This window comes from Lucilia sericata, unplaced genomic scaffold (assembly GCF_015586225.1).
Source record: "Lucilia sericata isolate MDLA Ls3-8-SP2 unplaced genomic scaffold, ASM1558622v1 Contig000337F_arrow, whole genome shotgun sequence".
NCBI classification, from domain to species: Eukaryota; Metazoa; Arthropoda; class Insecta; order Diptera; family Calliphoridae; genus Lucilia; species Lucilia sericata.
Window position 1 is genome coordinate 137139 of NW_023994357.1, and position 13170 is coordinate 150308.

General features: G+C 31.2%; 2 protein-coding genes across 2 annotated transcripts; one reads left to right on the plus strand and one right to left on the minus strand.

Annotated features, from left to right (window-relative positions):
• LOC119603792 lies at nucleotides 1–5859 on the minus strand. Its single transcript, XM_037955962.1, has 8 exons — nucleotides 4759–5859; nucleotides 4490–4699; nucleotides 3288–3457; nucleotides 3088–3231; nucleotides 2624–3032; nucleotides 2027–2565; nucleotides 1892–1970; nucleotides 1–475 (listed from the first exon to the last, which is right to left on the minus strand). The coding sequence occupies exons 1-8, from the start codon at nucleotides 5266–5268 to the stop codon at nucleotides 242–244; spliced, it is 2295 nt and encodes a 764-aa protein (XP_037811890.1). The 5' UTR covers nucleotides 5269–5859; the 3' UTR covers nucleotides 1–241.
• Nucleotides 5860–8718: 2859 nt separating this feature from the next.
• On the plus strand, nucleotides 8719–8952 carry LOC119603801. The gene has a single exon (XM_037955993.1). The coding sequence runs from the start codon at nucleotides 8747–8749 to the stop codon at nucleotides 8873–8875; it is 129 nt and encodes a 42-aa protein (XP_037811921.1). The 5' UTR covers nucleotides 8719–8746; the 3' UTR covers nucleotides 8876–8952.
• The last annotated feature ends 4218 nt before the right edge of the window (nucleotides 8953–13170 follow it).

The following is a 13170-nucleotide window of genomic DNA, read 5'->3' on the forward strand; positions in this document are numbered from 1 at the left end:
GTTTATTAAGTTAAAGGCCAAAAAATCCTTATCAAACATTTACAAAAAAGGACAAAATTGAACTAAACAAAATGGAAATACAAGCAAGGCTGCATATAAAACTAAACAGCCTTTTAAAGAATGACAAAATCTGAAATTACAACATAAACCTGACCAATTAGTATAACAATATAAATTATACAATGAAAAAAAATATATATATTAAAAGAAAATACAATAATTTATATTTAAAGGAAAACCATTAAGCATCAGTATCTTCCGAGGGGACATACGTATATTGTAAAGGATCCTCTTGGGCTGGTGTAACAATAAATTTTCGCCTTTTACTGGCATCGATCATACCAGTGGGTGTATTTGTGGCAGATGTACCTTTTGAATCACTAGCCAATGATCCGGCTGTTATGGTTGCATCGGCATTTATTATATTTATGGTGGGGCAGGCGACTTTAGTGGGCATCGTGGAACAACGTGGCAGCTAAAGAGTTTAAGAAAATAAGAAACAAATAAAAATTTAATGTTCGGATATTCTTCTAGTTCAGTTCTAGTTCGGTTCTAGTTCAGTTCTAGTTCGGTTCTAGTTCAGTTCTAGTTCAGTTCTAGTTCAGTTCTAGTTCAGTTCTAGTTCGGTTCTAGTTCAGTTCTAGTTCATTTCTAGTTCAGTTCTAGTTCAGTTCTAGTTCAGTTCTAGTTCAGTTCTAGTTCGGTTCTAGTTCAGTTCTAGTTCAATTCTAATTCAGTTCTAGTTCAGTTCTAGTTCAGTTCTAGTTCAGTTCTAGTACAGTTCTAGTTCAGTTCTAGTTCAGTTCTAGTTCAGTTCTAGTTCTAGTTCAGTTCTAGTTCAGTTCTAGTTCAGTTCTAGTTCAGTTCTAGTTCAGTTCTAGTTCAGTTCTAGTTCAGTTCTAGTTCAGTTCTAGTTCAGTTCTAGTTCAGTTCTAGTTCAGTTCTAGTTCAGTTCTAGTTCAGTTCTAGTTCAGTTCTAGTTCAGTTCTAGTTCAGTTCTAGTTCAGTTCTAGTTCAGTTCTAGTTCGGTTCTAGTTCAGTTCTAGTTCGGTTCTAGTTCAGTTCTAGTTCAGCTCTAGTTCAGCCCTAGTTCAGTTCTAGTTCAGTTCTAGTTCAGTTCTAGTTCGGTTCTAGTTCAGTTCTAGTTCAGTTCTAGTTCAGTTCTAGTTCGGTTCTAGTTCAGTTCTAGTTCGGTTCTAGTTCAGTTCTAGTTACGGTTCTAGTTCAGTTCTAGTTCGGTTCTAGTTCGGTTCTAGTTCAGTTCTAGTTCAGTTCTAGTTCAGTTCTTGTTCAGTTCTAGTTCAGTTTCTAGTTCAGTTCTAGTTCAGTTCTAGTTCAGTTCTTGTTCAGTTCTAGTTCAGTTCTAGTTCAGTTCTAGTTCAGTTCTAGTTCAGTTCTAGTTCAGTTCAGTTCTAGTTCAGTTCTAGTTCAGTTCTAGTTCAGTTCTAGTTCAGTTCTAGTTCAGTTCTAGTTCAGTTCTAGTTCAGTTCTAGTTCAGTTCTAGTTCAGTTCTAGTTCAGTTCTAGTTCAGTTCTAGTTCAGTTCTAGTTGAGTTCTAGTTCAGTTCAAGTTCAGTTCTAGTTCAGTTCTAGTTCAGTTCTAGTTCAGTTCTAGTTCAGTTTTAATTCAGTTCTAGTTCAATTTTAGTTCAGTTCTAGTTCAGTTCTGGTTCGGTTGTAGTTCAGTTCTAGTTCAGTTCTAGTTCCGTTCTAGTTCAGTTCTAGTTCAGTTCTAGTTCAGTTCTAGTTCAGTTCTAGATCAGTTCTAGTTCAGTTCTAGTTCAGTTGTAGTACAGTTCTAGTTCAGATCTAGTTCAGTTCTAGTTTAGTTCTAGCTCAGTTCCAGTTCAGTTCTAGTTCAGATCTACTTCAGTTCCAGTCCATTTTCTTACATTTTCACTAAGAATTTTGTAGCTAGTACCAAAATCCGTTAAACGACCGGTAGGACGGCGACCCAAACCAAATTTGTGCCTTTAAAAAGATATTAAAAAGTTAGAATTTTTTTTTAGATCATCCTTACACCTTACCTTTTCTCCTTCATAGAATGCTGTTGCGTTATAGTCGAGTATAGCCTCTCTATGCGATGAACAGTAGAATAATTATCTCTAATCGGATCATAGGTAAGTTCAAATGGATGTCTACCACCCACCGGGGACCAAGTGTGTTGGTAGACGGCTTCATCCATATGTAGATTACGCAGAAAATCACAGCTAATACCCAAAGCTTTCTGATCCTCCTTCGGTAAGTTGGCGAATTCATCAATTATGGCAGTATCCGTATCGAAGCCATTACGATTAAGTACTCGGGCAATTTTAATATCATGTTTCCAAAATTCACGATTATTACGCGATATCACGGGAGCAATTTCTTTAACCTTTAACACTAATATGCCCATAATATAAATGCATATAATATTGGAAATGGTTAAACACATGCTTATTGTGCCCAAAATAGCCAATTCGGTAGCTTGATTATTCGAATAGAGAGTATTTTTTACCACATTACTATAGCGTGATTCATCTTTTTCGAAAAATTTATAAATTAAAGCCAAAGCCCAAAGAAGACCCTGAAATTATTGATGAAAGCGTAAGCAAATAAATAAATCAATGTAAAGTACAACTAACCGAATTAACAGCAGGTGGCAATAGGGAGGCTGAAATAGCCACACCCACCAAAGAACCTATATTACCGCCCAGTATGCCAATAGCAGCTGCCGCACCCGAGGGAATGGCGGTAAATACACCCACTATAAGCGAGTGTAATTCACAGCGTGCAATCATTTCATCTGTGAGGCCGTCACCAATGCTATAGCGATCATCGGTAGTACAAACCACCATGCCAAAGAGGAAACCTACTATTACTGCCATTAATATGCCATACAACTCATTCCTTAAGCCCAAACTGCGCAAAGAATGATCTTTGATGACAGTGCCAAAAATGGCCGCTATAATGGGACCCATTAAAGGTGAAATCAGCATACTAGAGGCTAAAAATATGGTACTATCCTCTACCAAACCAAAGGAAGCTAAAATTCTAAAAATAAATATCTTAAGAGGAATAACTTTTTCTAAATGGAAAACAGACTTACGCTGCCGATACCACCAGCACTACAAAATCAAAAGTTATAGAAGCATCTTGTCTTACATCACGTATAATATTTGCTACATTTAAACGACTGCGCACCGAATTCATAAAACGCTCCCAGGCGCTTTGTTTTTGTTCTAAATTATTTCTAAAAAAAATAATTAAATTTAAATCATTTCTTAAGATTATTTGATTTAGACTTACTCCGTGCTAAAGTCATTTTCCACATCGTTATCAACTTTTTGTGAATAAGTTTTTGAGGTTAAACAATTCATTACCGACACTGTGGATCCTTCACGATCTCCAATACCCCATTCATTTAAATTATCCAATATTTTTTCATAGGTTTCATTAAATTCAACGGTGAAGAAAATCTAGAAATAAAATAGAAGCAGAGAGCCTTTATCTATCTATCTATCTATCTATCTATCTATCTATCTATCTATCTATCTATCTATCTATCTATGTATCTATCTATCTATGTATCTATCTATCTATGTATCTATCTATCTATCTATCTATCTATCTATCTATCTATCTATCTATCTATCTATCTATCTATCTATCTATCTATCTATCTATCTATCTATCTATCTATCTATCTATCTATCTATCTATCTATCTATCTATCTATCTATCTATCTATCTATCTATCTAGCTATCTATCTAGCTACTATCTATCTATCTATCTATCTATCTATCTATCTATCTATCTATCTATCTATCTATCTATCTATCTATCTATCTATCTATCTATCTATCTATCTATCTATCTATCTATCTATCTATCTATCTATCTATCTATCTATCTATCTATCTATCTATCTAATCTATCTATCTATCTATCTATCTATCTATCTATCTATCTATCTATCTATATTATCTATCTATCTATCTATCTATCTATCTATCGATCTATCTATCTATCTATCTATCTATCTATCTATCTATCTATCTATCTATCTATCTATCTATCTATCTATCTATCTATCTATCTATCTATCTATCTATCTATCTATCTATCTATCTATCTATCTATCTATCTATCTATCTATCTATCTATCTATCTATCTATCTATCGATCTATCTATCTATCTATCATCTATCTATCTATCTATCTATCTATCTATCTATCTATCTATCTATCTATCTATCTATCTATCTATCTATCTATCTATCTATCTATCTATCTATCTATCTATCTATCTATCTATCTATCTATCTATCTATCTATCTATCTATCTATCTATCTATCTATCTATCTATCTATCTAGATCTATCTATCTATCTATCTATCTATCTATCTATCTATCTATCTATCTATCTATCTATCTATCTATCTGTTTATATCTAGTCTATTTATCTACTTATCCTTAATATCTACTTCTATAAATATCCTCACTTACCTGATACATACGGCCTTCAGCATCTTTTGCCCAGGTGGCACTTTGAATATGAAATTTTTTTAAAATTTCTTTAAGTACAGTTTCCATACAAATATCTTTCGATAATTCCAAATCAATATATTGGTCTTTCTTTTTTAGATTTTTACGTTTAGTTGAAGATAAAATGTCTCTAATACCTTCCCAAGACTTACGTGTATCCGGCAAGCCATCCTATAACATTAACAAAATGTGTAATTAAAATTAATATTATTTAGAAAAACAAAACTAACCGTTGAATTTGCATCGATATCTTTTAGACTGCTGGTGCGAGTAGCGGCAAATTGCTGTGATTTCATGGCATCTGCAAGATCTTCCAATATATTGGATTTCTGACTAGATTTTCTACGTTTGGGAAATGTGCCATATTGTATAGGGCCCATTTGTGCACCAGCTGATATTTCATCACTGGCTCCAGCATCGGCACTAGCTGAGATCGAGGGTACACCTATAGTGGTTGTGCTAATTGTCTCTGCATTGTCATTGATAATTTGACCTTCATTTTTATTTTGATATAGTCCTGTTGTTGTAGTTGTTGGTGTAATATTTGAATTGATCGTTGTTGCTGTTCTACTACTGTCCGTTGTTTTTAGCGGGAATGTGCCGGCCGTAGTCGGTGTACTATCCGCTTGTTCTGATTTTAATAAATCATATTTTTTCGCCAGAAACTCACGTTTCAGACGTTCCTCTTCAATGGCTGTCGGTATTGTGACGACAAATAGTACTGAGGCCATGCCATCCATAATTGTTTTTTCTTTGTTTTTATTTTATTTTCGTGAAGATCAAAACAAACTACATATAAACATATAGTGACAACTTAATGAATCTTATTTTTAATAATTTTTCTATTTTATTTCAAAACACTATATTGAAATGCAACAGCATTTGTTTCCATCAAATGTAATTGTTATAGCACAACGCACTACTGATTAATCTGGTACAAGAAGGCGATAGGTTAGTAATTTTCCTCTTTTTATTTATTTTTTCAGTTTTTTTTTCTATTTTTTTTTATTTTAATTTATTTGTTGTTTATTACAATTTAATATTTAACAACTGCTTTTACAAACATTATTATTAAGGCGAATCTATGTATATGAATTCGCCTTGATCATTATCTTCTCACACTCTCCTTAATAAAATTATAACAGATAACGGTATCTCACGTCTGTCTTTTTGTCACTGAATGCAATCAATGTTTTAAAATTTGTTTTTGTTATTAAAAATTATTAAAAAACTCAGGGTTGTTGTAAATAGCTTGTTTTTTGTTTATATTATCACATATGAATTATTGAATAACAAAATGTATCTAAACGATCAATAAACAAAAATATTTGATTAAAGTATCGTTAAAAATAGATCTGAAATACTGTTAATCATCATTGTAGCAGCAACAAAGACACAAATTTTGTGTAGAGTCACCAAATAATTTTAAAACATATTATGTAGTTGAGTGATTTTTAGAGGTTTCCAGAGATCGGAAATAATTCGTTAATTTTTTTAAAGTGTTCTACTTGAAGGCGTATATTTAGGTTTAAGTAAATTTGTGATTATAAGGATGTTTTTCTTAAAAAAGTAATATCTAATACCATTAATGTTCTACTTCAGTTCTAGTTAAATTTTAGTTCAGCTCTAGTTTAGTTCAAGTTCAATTCTATTACTAGTTCAGTTAAGGTGGAAGAACACACCACGCTTTTAAAACTTTTCGCGCTTTATAAGCGGCAAGTTACACACCACGCTTCATTTTGATCTTTCTTTTAATGTTTTTTAAGACTATTACTGTTTAAAAAAATCAAAATTTTAAGTTATTGTCTATTTTTTAATATTTTTCTTTCATTGTTGGAGAAATTTATTTCATTTTAGTTTCTACACAAAACAAAACAAAATACAACCATGATCAACTGTCGGCGCTTACAAAGTTGAAAGTTGCTGAACTTTTCGCGGCAGACGCGTTACAAACTAGGGTTCTATAGTTGAAACGAAAAGTCGACTTTTCGACATTTTTCATTTAGTTAAAAGTCGACTTTTCGACTTCTCGACTTTTTGCATTTTATGAAAAGTCGATTTTTTCGACTTTTTTCATTTAATTAAAAGTCGACTTTTAGACTTTTCAACTATAAGTATTTTATAAATAGTCGACTTTTCGACTTTTTTCGACTTTTCGAATTTTTTCGACTTTTTTCGACTTTTTCCGATTTTTCGATTTTTTCGACTTTTTGACTATTTTCGACTTTTTTTTTACTTTTTTAGAGTTTTTCCGACTATTTAAGAGATTTTGAATTTTTTTTCACTTTTTTTAAGATTTTCGACTATTTTTGACTTGTTTCTACAATTTTCGAGTTTTCGACTTTTTCCGACTTTTCGACTTTTTCCTACTTTTCGACTTTTTACGACTTTTTTCGACTTTCTTCGACTTTATTCGACTTATCGATTTTTTTCGATTTATCGATTTTTTTCGATTTATCGATTTTTTTCGACTCTCAGACTTTTCGACTTTTTTCGAGTTTTATTAACAAAGTCGACTTTTCGACTTTTTCACAGACCATGGTCGAGTTATCGACTTTTTTGGAACAAAATAGTCGACTTCGACTTTTCGACTTTTTTCGACAAAAAGTCGATTGTTCGATTATTCGAAAGTCGATATATAGAACCCTATTACAAACTACAATGTGTAATAAAAATAATACACTATTTCAACTTTTTTTGGCAGAAGTCTATAACGCGTTGCCGTGTACAACGCGTGGTGTTTGTTACTTTCACCTTAACTGAACTAGTACATAGAATGAACTTGAAATAACTTAGCAGCTGACACTAACATTTAACTAGAACCTGAAATAGAACTTTAATGGCATTAGATATACTTTTAGTTTGACTCAAGTTTAGTTTAGTTCAGTTTATGTTTAGTTCTAGTTCAGTTCTAGTTCAGTTCTAGTTCAGTTCTAGTTCAGTTCTAGTTTCAGTTCTTAGTTATAGTTCAGTTCAGTTCTAGTTCAGTTCTAGTTCAGTTCTAGTTCAGTTCTAGTTCAGTTCTAGTTCTAGTTCTTAGTTACTAGTTCAGTTATAGTTCAGTTCTAGTTCAGTTCTGGTTCAGTTCTAGTTCAGTTCTAGTTCATTTCTAGTTCCGTTTCTAGTTCAGTTTCTAGTTCTAGTTCATTTCTAGGTCAGTTCTAGTTCAGTTCTGGTTCAGTTCATTTCAGTTCTAGTCCGTTCTAGTTCAGTTCAGTTAGTTCAGTCTAGTTCAGTTCTAGTTCAGTCTAGTTCAGTTCTAGTTCAGTTCTAGTTCAGTTCTAGTTCAGTTCTAGTTCAGTTCTAGTGTCAGTTCTAGTCAGTTCTAGTTCAGTTCTAGTTCAGTTCTAGTTCAGTTCTAGTTCAGTTCTAGTTCAGTTCTAGTTCAGTTCTAGTTCAGTTCTAGTTAGTTCTAGTTCAGTTCTAGTTCAGTTCTAGTTCAGTTCTAGTTCAGTTCTAGTTCAGTTCTAGTTCAGTTTAGTTCAGTTCTAGTTCAGTTCTAGTTTCAGTTCTAGTCAGTTCTAGTTCAGTTCTAGTTCAGTTCTAGTTCAGTTCTAGTTCAGTTCTAGTTCAGTTCTAGTTCAGTTATAGTTCAGTTCTAGTTCAGTTCTAGTTTAGTTCTAGTTCAGTTCTAGTTCAGTTCTAGTTCAGTTCTAGTCAGTTCTAGTTCAGTTCTAGTTCAGTTCTAGTTCAGTTCTAGTTCAGTTCTAGTTCAGTTCTAGTTCAGTTCTTAGTTCAGTTCTAGTTCAGTTCTAGTTCAGTTCTAGTTCAGTTCTAGTTCAGTTCAGTTCTAGTTCAGTTCTAGTTCAGTTCTAGTTCAGTTCTAGTCAGTTCTAGTTCAGTTCTAGTTCAGTTCTAGTTCAGTTCTAGTTCAGTTCTAGTTCAGTTCTAGTTCAGTATTAGTTCAGTTCTAGTTCAGTTCTAATTCAGTTCTTGTCCTAGTTAAGTTTAAATTTAGTTCAATTCTTTACCAGTTTTACTTTCCAAAAAAGTAACGTTCAAAAGCTGTTGACATCAAACTCATAAAAGCTCTATCAAACTTTATTATCCTAGTAATAAAGCTTTATATCCTTATAATTTTTGTTATAGAAAAACATCTGCAAAGAATTCCTCCTCCAAAAGGTTTGACCAGGTTATGCTGCTATTAGATTCACTAAAGAAAAATTTTCAATCAGTACAGAAAAATTCAGTCATCGTTAAAGACGTCTTTAGCAAGAAATGGCAGCGCGTAAATTTTATGAAAATATATTAATAAATTTTCATAAAAATAATATAAAATTATTTGCTGTTTTTATGAAAACAGCAAGTTTAATGCAAAATGCAAATGTGCTTAAAAGATCACTTTAAACAAAATTCTTATTAAAATTAAATTAAATTATAAAAAATATATATAAATTAATAAAAAAATCCCTATAAAATAAAGCTTGTAGTAAAAAAAGTAGAAAAAAATTGTGTAAAATTTATGGAAGAAAAAAAGATACTGTGAAAAGTGTAAAAATTACTAAATAATATTAAAAATTTAAAAATAAAATAAAGACGTTTAAAAAATATGGCTGAATTTTAAAGGTTACTCAAGAAATATTTTACATAATTTTTATTGCAAATGGAAAAGGTAAAATTTTCTTTTCGTTCAAGTGTGTGTTACAATATTTTTCATAGCTCCCTTTAGGTATAAGGTGATTTGGTAACATTTTCCATTTTCTATATATTAAATGTGGGGGTGTAAAATTAAAAAACCAAATAAAATATACATACATTACGATGATGAAGATGGGGTCCCTTTTACGAAGGTGCTGCCCCAGTAGTAGTAGTAGCAGTAGTTTAATGTGATAGTAGAAAGGATGTGTTGCAGTTGACTACTAAAAACTATTTATAATTATCAGTAGTTCTGGAGCCAAAAATGTTTGTTATTTTTTTAAGTTATTATATAATGAAATCTAAGTAAGTGTGTAAATAAATATTTAAAGCAAGTATTTAGAAAGGGATCCTATTTATTTCAAAAAAAGTTCATATGTCCTTTAAAATTCCTTTGAATTTTAATTAATTTTCCCTTTATGAATTCAGCCATTTTGTTAGTTTAAGTTTTTTCCTGTTATGATTTATAAAACCCTTTTCAAAGGAAAGCATTATCATCACTTAGAAAAAAATTCGATTATTAGAAATGATAAAAATATAGGAAAACAAAAAAAGAACAAAAGTATACGTTAAAAATGACATGACAATAATGACATGCTGTAAATTAAGAAAAGCTTTTACATATAACGGACGGCTTTTAAAAAGCGCATGTCTGTCTTTTTGACATTTAAAGAGAAAAATATGCGGCTCTATTTGTCTCTAGAGAACAGACAGAGAGCAATTGTTTGGGAATCTGCAAAGTTATCACAAGTAAATGACAATAAAATGTCAACACACAAAAAAAACACATTGTTTGTGTTACCAAATGAAAACAAAAATCATATGGTTTCAGTAGTACTCTATTTTGTTATTGTAATAAAGGACTTAAAATAACAGTAACAAATTATAGAAGGTATGAATAAATAAGGCGGGGGTAGTACGTTACATCGAGGTAATATGACAAACTAATTTTGGATTTTTTCTGTTTTCAAATTTAGCAAACAAAAACTATTATTAAATCTTATTTTTAAGAGAATTCAAATATTTACGGATTACAATTTTTAAACTGATTTACAAGTCGTTTGCATTTCTTTGTTATATAATTTTTCCCGACTAGGTAGAATAAATACGTCTAAGAGAAAATGCTCAAAAAAAAAATGTTAATGTTTCTTCGCTTATTATCAGTTCAGTTCTAGTTCAATTCCAGTTCAGTTCTAGTTCAGTTCTAGTTCAGTTCTAGTTCAGTTCTAGTTCAGTTCTAGTTCGGTTCTAGTTCAGTTCTAGTTCAGTTCTAGTTCAGTTCTAGTTCAGTTCTAGTTCAGTTCTAGTTCAGTTCTAGTTCTAGTTCAGTTCTAGTTCAGTTCTAGTTCAGTTCTAGTTCAGTTCTAGTTCAGTTCTAGTTCAGTTCTAGTTCAGTTCTAGTTCAGTTCTAGTTCAGTTCTAGTTCAGTTCTAGTTCAGTTCTAGTTCAGTTCTAGTTCAGTTCTAGTTCAGTTCTAGTTCAGTTCTAGTTCAGTTCTAGTTCAGTTCTAGTTCAGTTCTAGTTCAGTTCTAGTTCAGTTCTAGTTCAGTTCTAGTTCAGTTCTAATTCAGTTCTAGTTCAGTTCTAGTTCAGTTCTAGTTCAGTTCTAGTTCAGTTCTAATTCAGTTCTAGTTCAGTTCTAGTTCAGTTCTAGTCAGTTCTAGTTCAGTTCTAGTTCACTTCTAGTTCAGTTCTAGTTTAGTTCTAGTTTAGTTCTAGTTCAGTTCTAGTTCAGTTCTAGTTCAGTTCTAGTTCAGTTCTAGTTCAGTTTTAGTTCAGTTCTAGTTCAGTTCTAGTTCAGTTCTAGTTCAATTCTGGTTCAGTTCTAGTTCAGTTCTAGTTCAGTTCTAGTTCAGTTCTAGTTCAGTTCTACTTCAGTTCTAGTTCAGTTCTAGTTCAGTTCTAGTTCACTTCTAGTTCAGTTCTAGTTTAGTTCTAGTTTAGTTCTAGTTCAGTTCTAGTTCAGTTCTAGTTCAGTTCTAGTTCAGTTCTAGTTCAGTTTTAGTTCAGTTCTAGTTCAGTTCTAGTTCAGTTCTAGTTCAATTCTGGTTCAGTTCTAGTTCAGTTCTAGTTCAGTTCTAGTTCAGTTCTAGTTCAGTTCTAGTTCAGTTCTAGTTCAGTTCTAGTTCAGTTCTAGTTCAGTTCTAGTTCAGTTCTAGTTTAGTTCTAGTGCAGTATTAGTTCACCTTTAGTTCAGCTCTAGTTTAGTTCTAGTTCAGTTTTAATTCAAATGTGGTTCGGTTGATATTTTTATATGTAATTTGTTAAATTAGAATCGCTCTCTCTCTTTAAGAAGCTCTTTTCAAAGTAATATGTAAATTACACTTTTTTGCTTGTCTAAAATAACAGTAATTTGTACACACATATTCGCAAAACAGTTTTATTTTGTCTCCTTATTAGTATCTTCTCTCTTTTCTGTGATATAATGTTGTTTAGAACAGCAACAACAACAACTAAAAACTATCATAACAAATATGTTACCATCTCAATTTCTTTATTACTTTTGGTACTCACACTTGTGTGCATTGTCTAGTTGTTGTTGTGATTTTAGCATTTTCTTTCTTCTTCTATTTCTACCATATCCTTGTTGATTTATTTATGTGAATATTAGTTTGTGAGAGTGTGTGATATTTTTTGGCAAGCCATCTTGTCTCGTTTGTAATAGTTTATCACACTTTTTGGTTTGAGTATGTATGACTGTGATAATGTATTTTGTTTTTGTTTGTGCAAATATTTTGTATCATTGAGTTGTTGGTTTTTTTTAATACATTTTGTCCTCGTACTTGGCCACCAATTGTTAGTGCAATTTTAAGATGTTGTTGATAATGTTGCGTGGTGTCTGTCTCAATTTTGTTTTCGATAGTTGTGGGTTGTGCTTTTTTTAATCAATTGTTTTGAGTGTCCTTCGAAAAGTATTTGTTTTTGTTTGCAAACATTTTATTACGTTTCGTTTTTTTTTTTGTTTCTTTGTTTGTCATAACAACTTTTCTATAAATGTGTCATTATTACAAGTTTTATAGTAAAAAATAATAAAAAGTATCCTTACGCAATAGATGACATAATCTGTTATGTTTAGTTTTTAGATTTTTGTTAGTATTTCTTTTTTAATTTATCTTTAAGTTGGTAAATTTTCATTGTTGTAATACATAGTTTAAATATTTTTGGAAAGGTTAGAGTTAAATGTCAGGTTATTTGATTTGTATTTTAAAAAAGGACTTTCAAAATTTACTTTAGTAGTAAAACATATAAAGAACAGTCAAAAAAATATTTATCTTAAAAAGTAATGAAAAGGTAAATTTAACTCGTCACTGTCATCTGTTAATCGGTGCCAGTTATTTTTACGTGTTTAGTTTTATTAAATCGATCGATAATCAAATTAAACTCAACTGGCAACTGAGCACAACAAAAAGGTATAAAACTAAATTGAAGGGAATTGAAAAATAAAAACTTATATTGTAGAGGAAATTAAAAGATAATGAATGTTATCCTGAATGGAAATGTACATATTTGAATATGTTAGTATTTGTATGCAGTTAAGGGTTTCCATACCAGAAATTGTATGTGTAATAAAAACATTAATTAATCACTGTAATAAATTCTCTCCAAACCATTTCATTAATACAATACCAGCATAAAAAACTATAAATAATATAATTAAGAGTTAATAGATAGATATATATTATGTTCATTATTAGCCACTGCAATATGTCCTTCGTATCTTTTCCACCTGTCAAATTATTCCCGCAAACATAATAGTTGTTACAGTCGAATAGTCCTTCCGACCTTATTCAAATGTCGTGTGGTTTTAAATGCTGTTCTCGTTTAGTAATTGTAGACAGCAATATCCTTGTTGTATTCATATTCGTGTTACTATTATTACTACTTCAATATAGAATGTTGTTGCTGTTGGTCATTTCAGTGAACATGAGCACAAAAATTCAAAATAAAAATCAATGGTTTTTACAACTATAACAAAAATAGAAATTAAAAGTTTATTTTCTTCACCA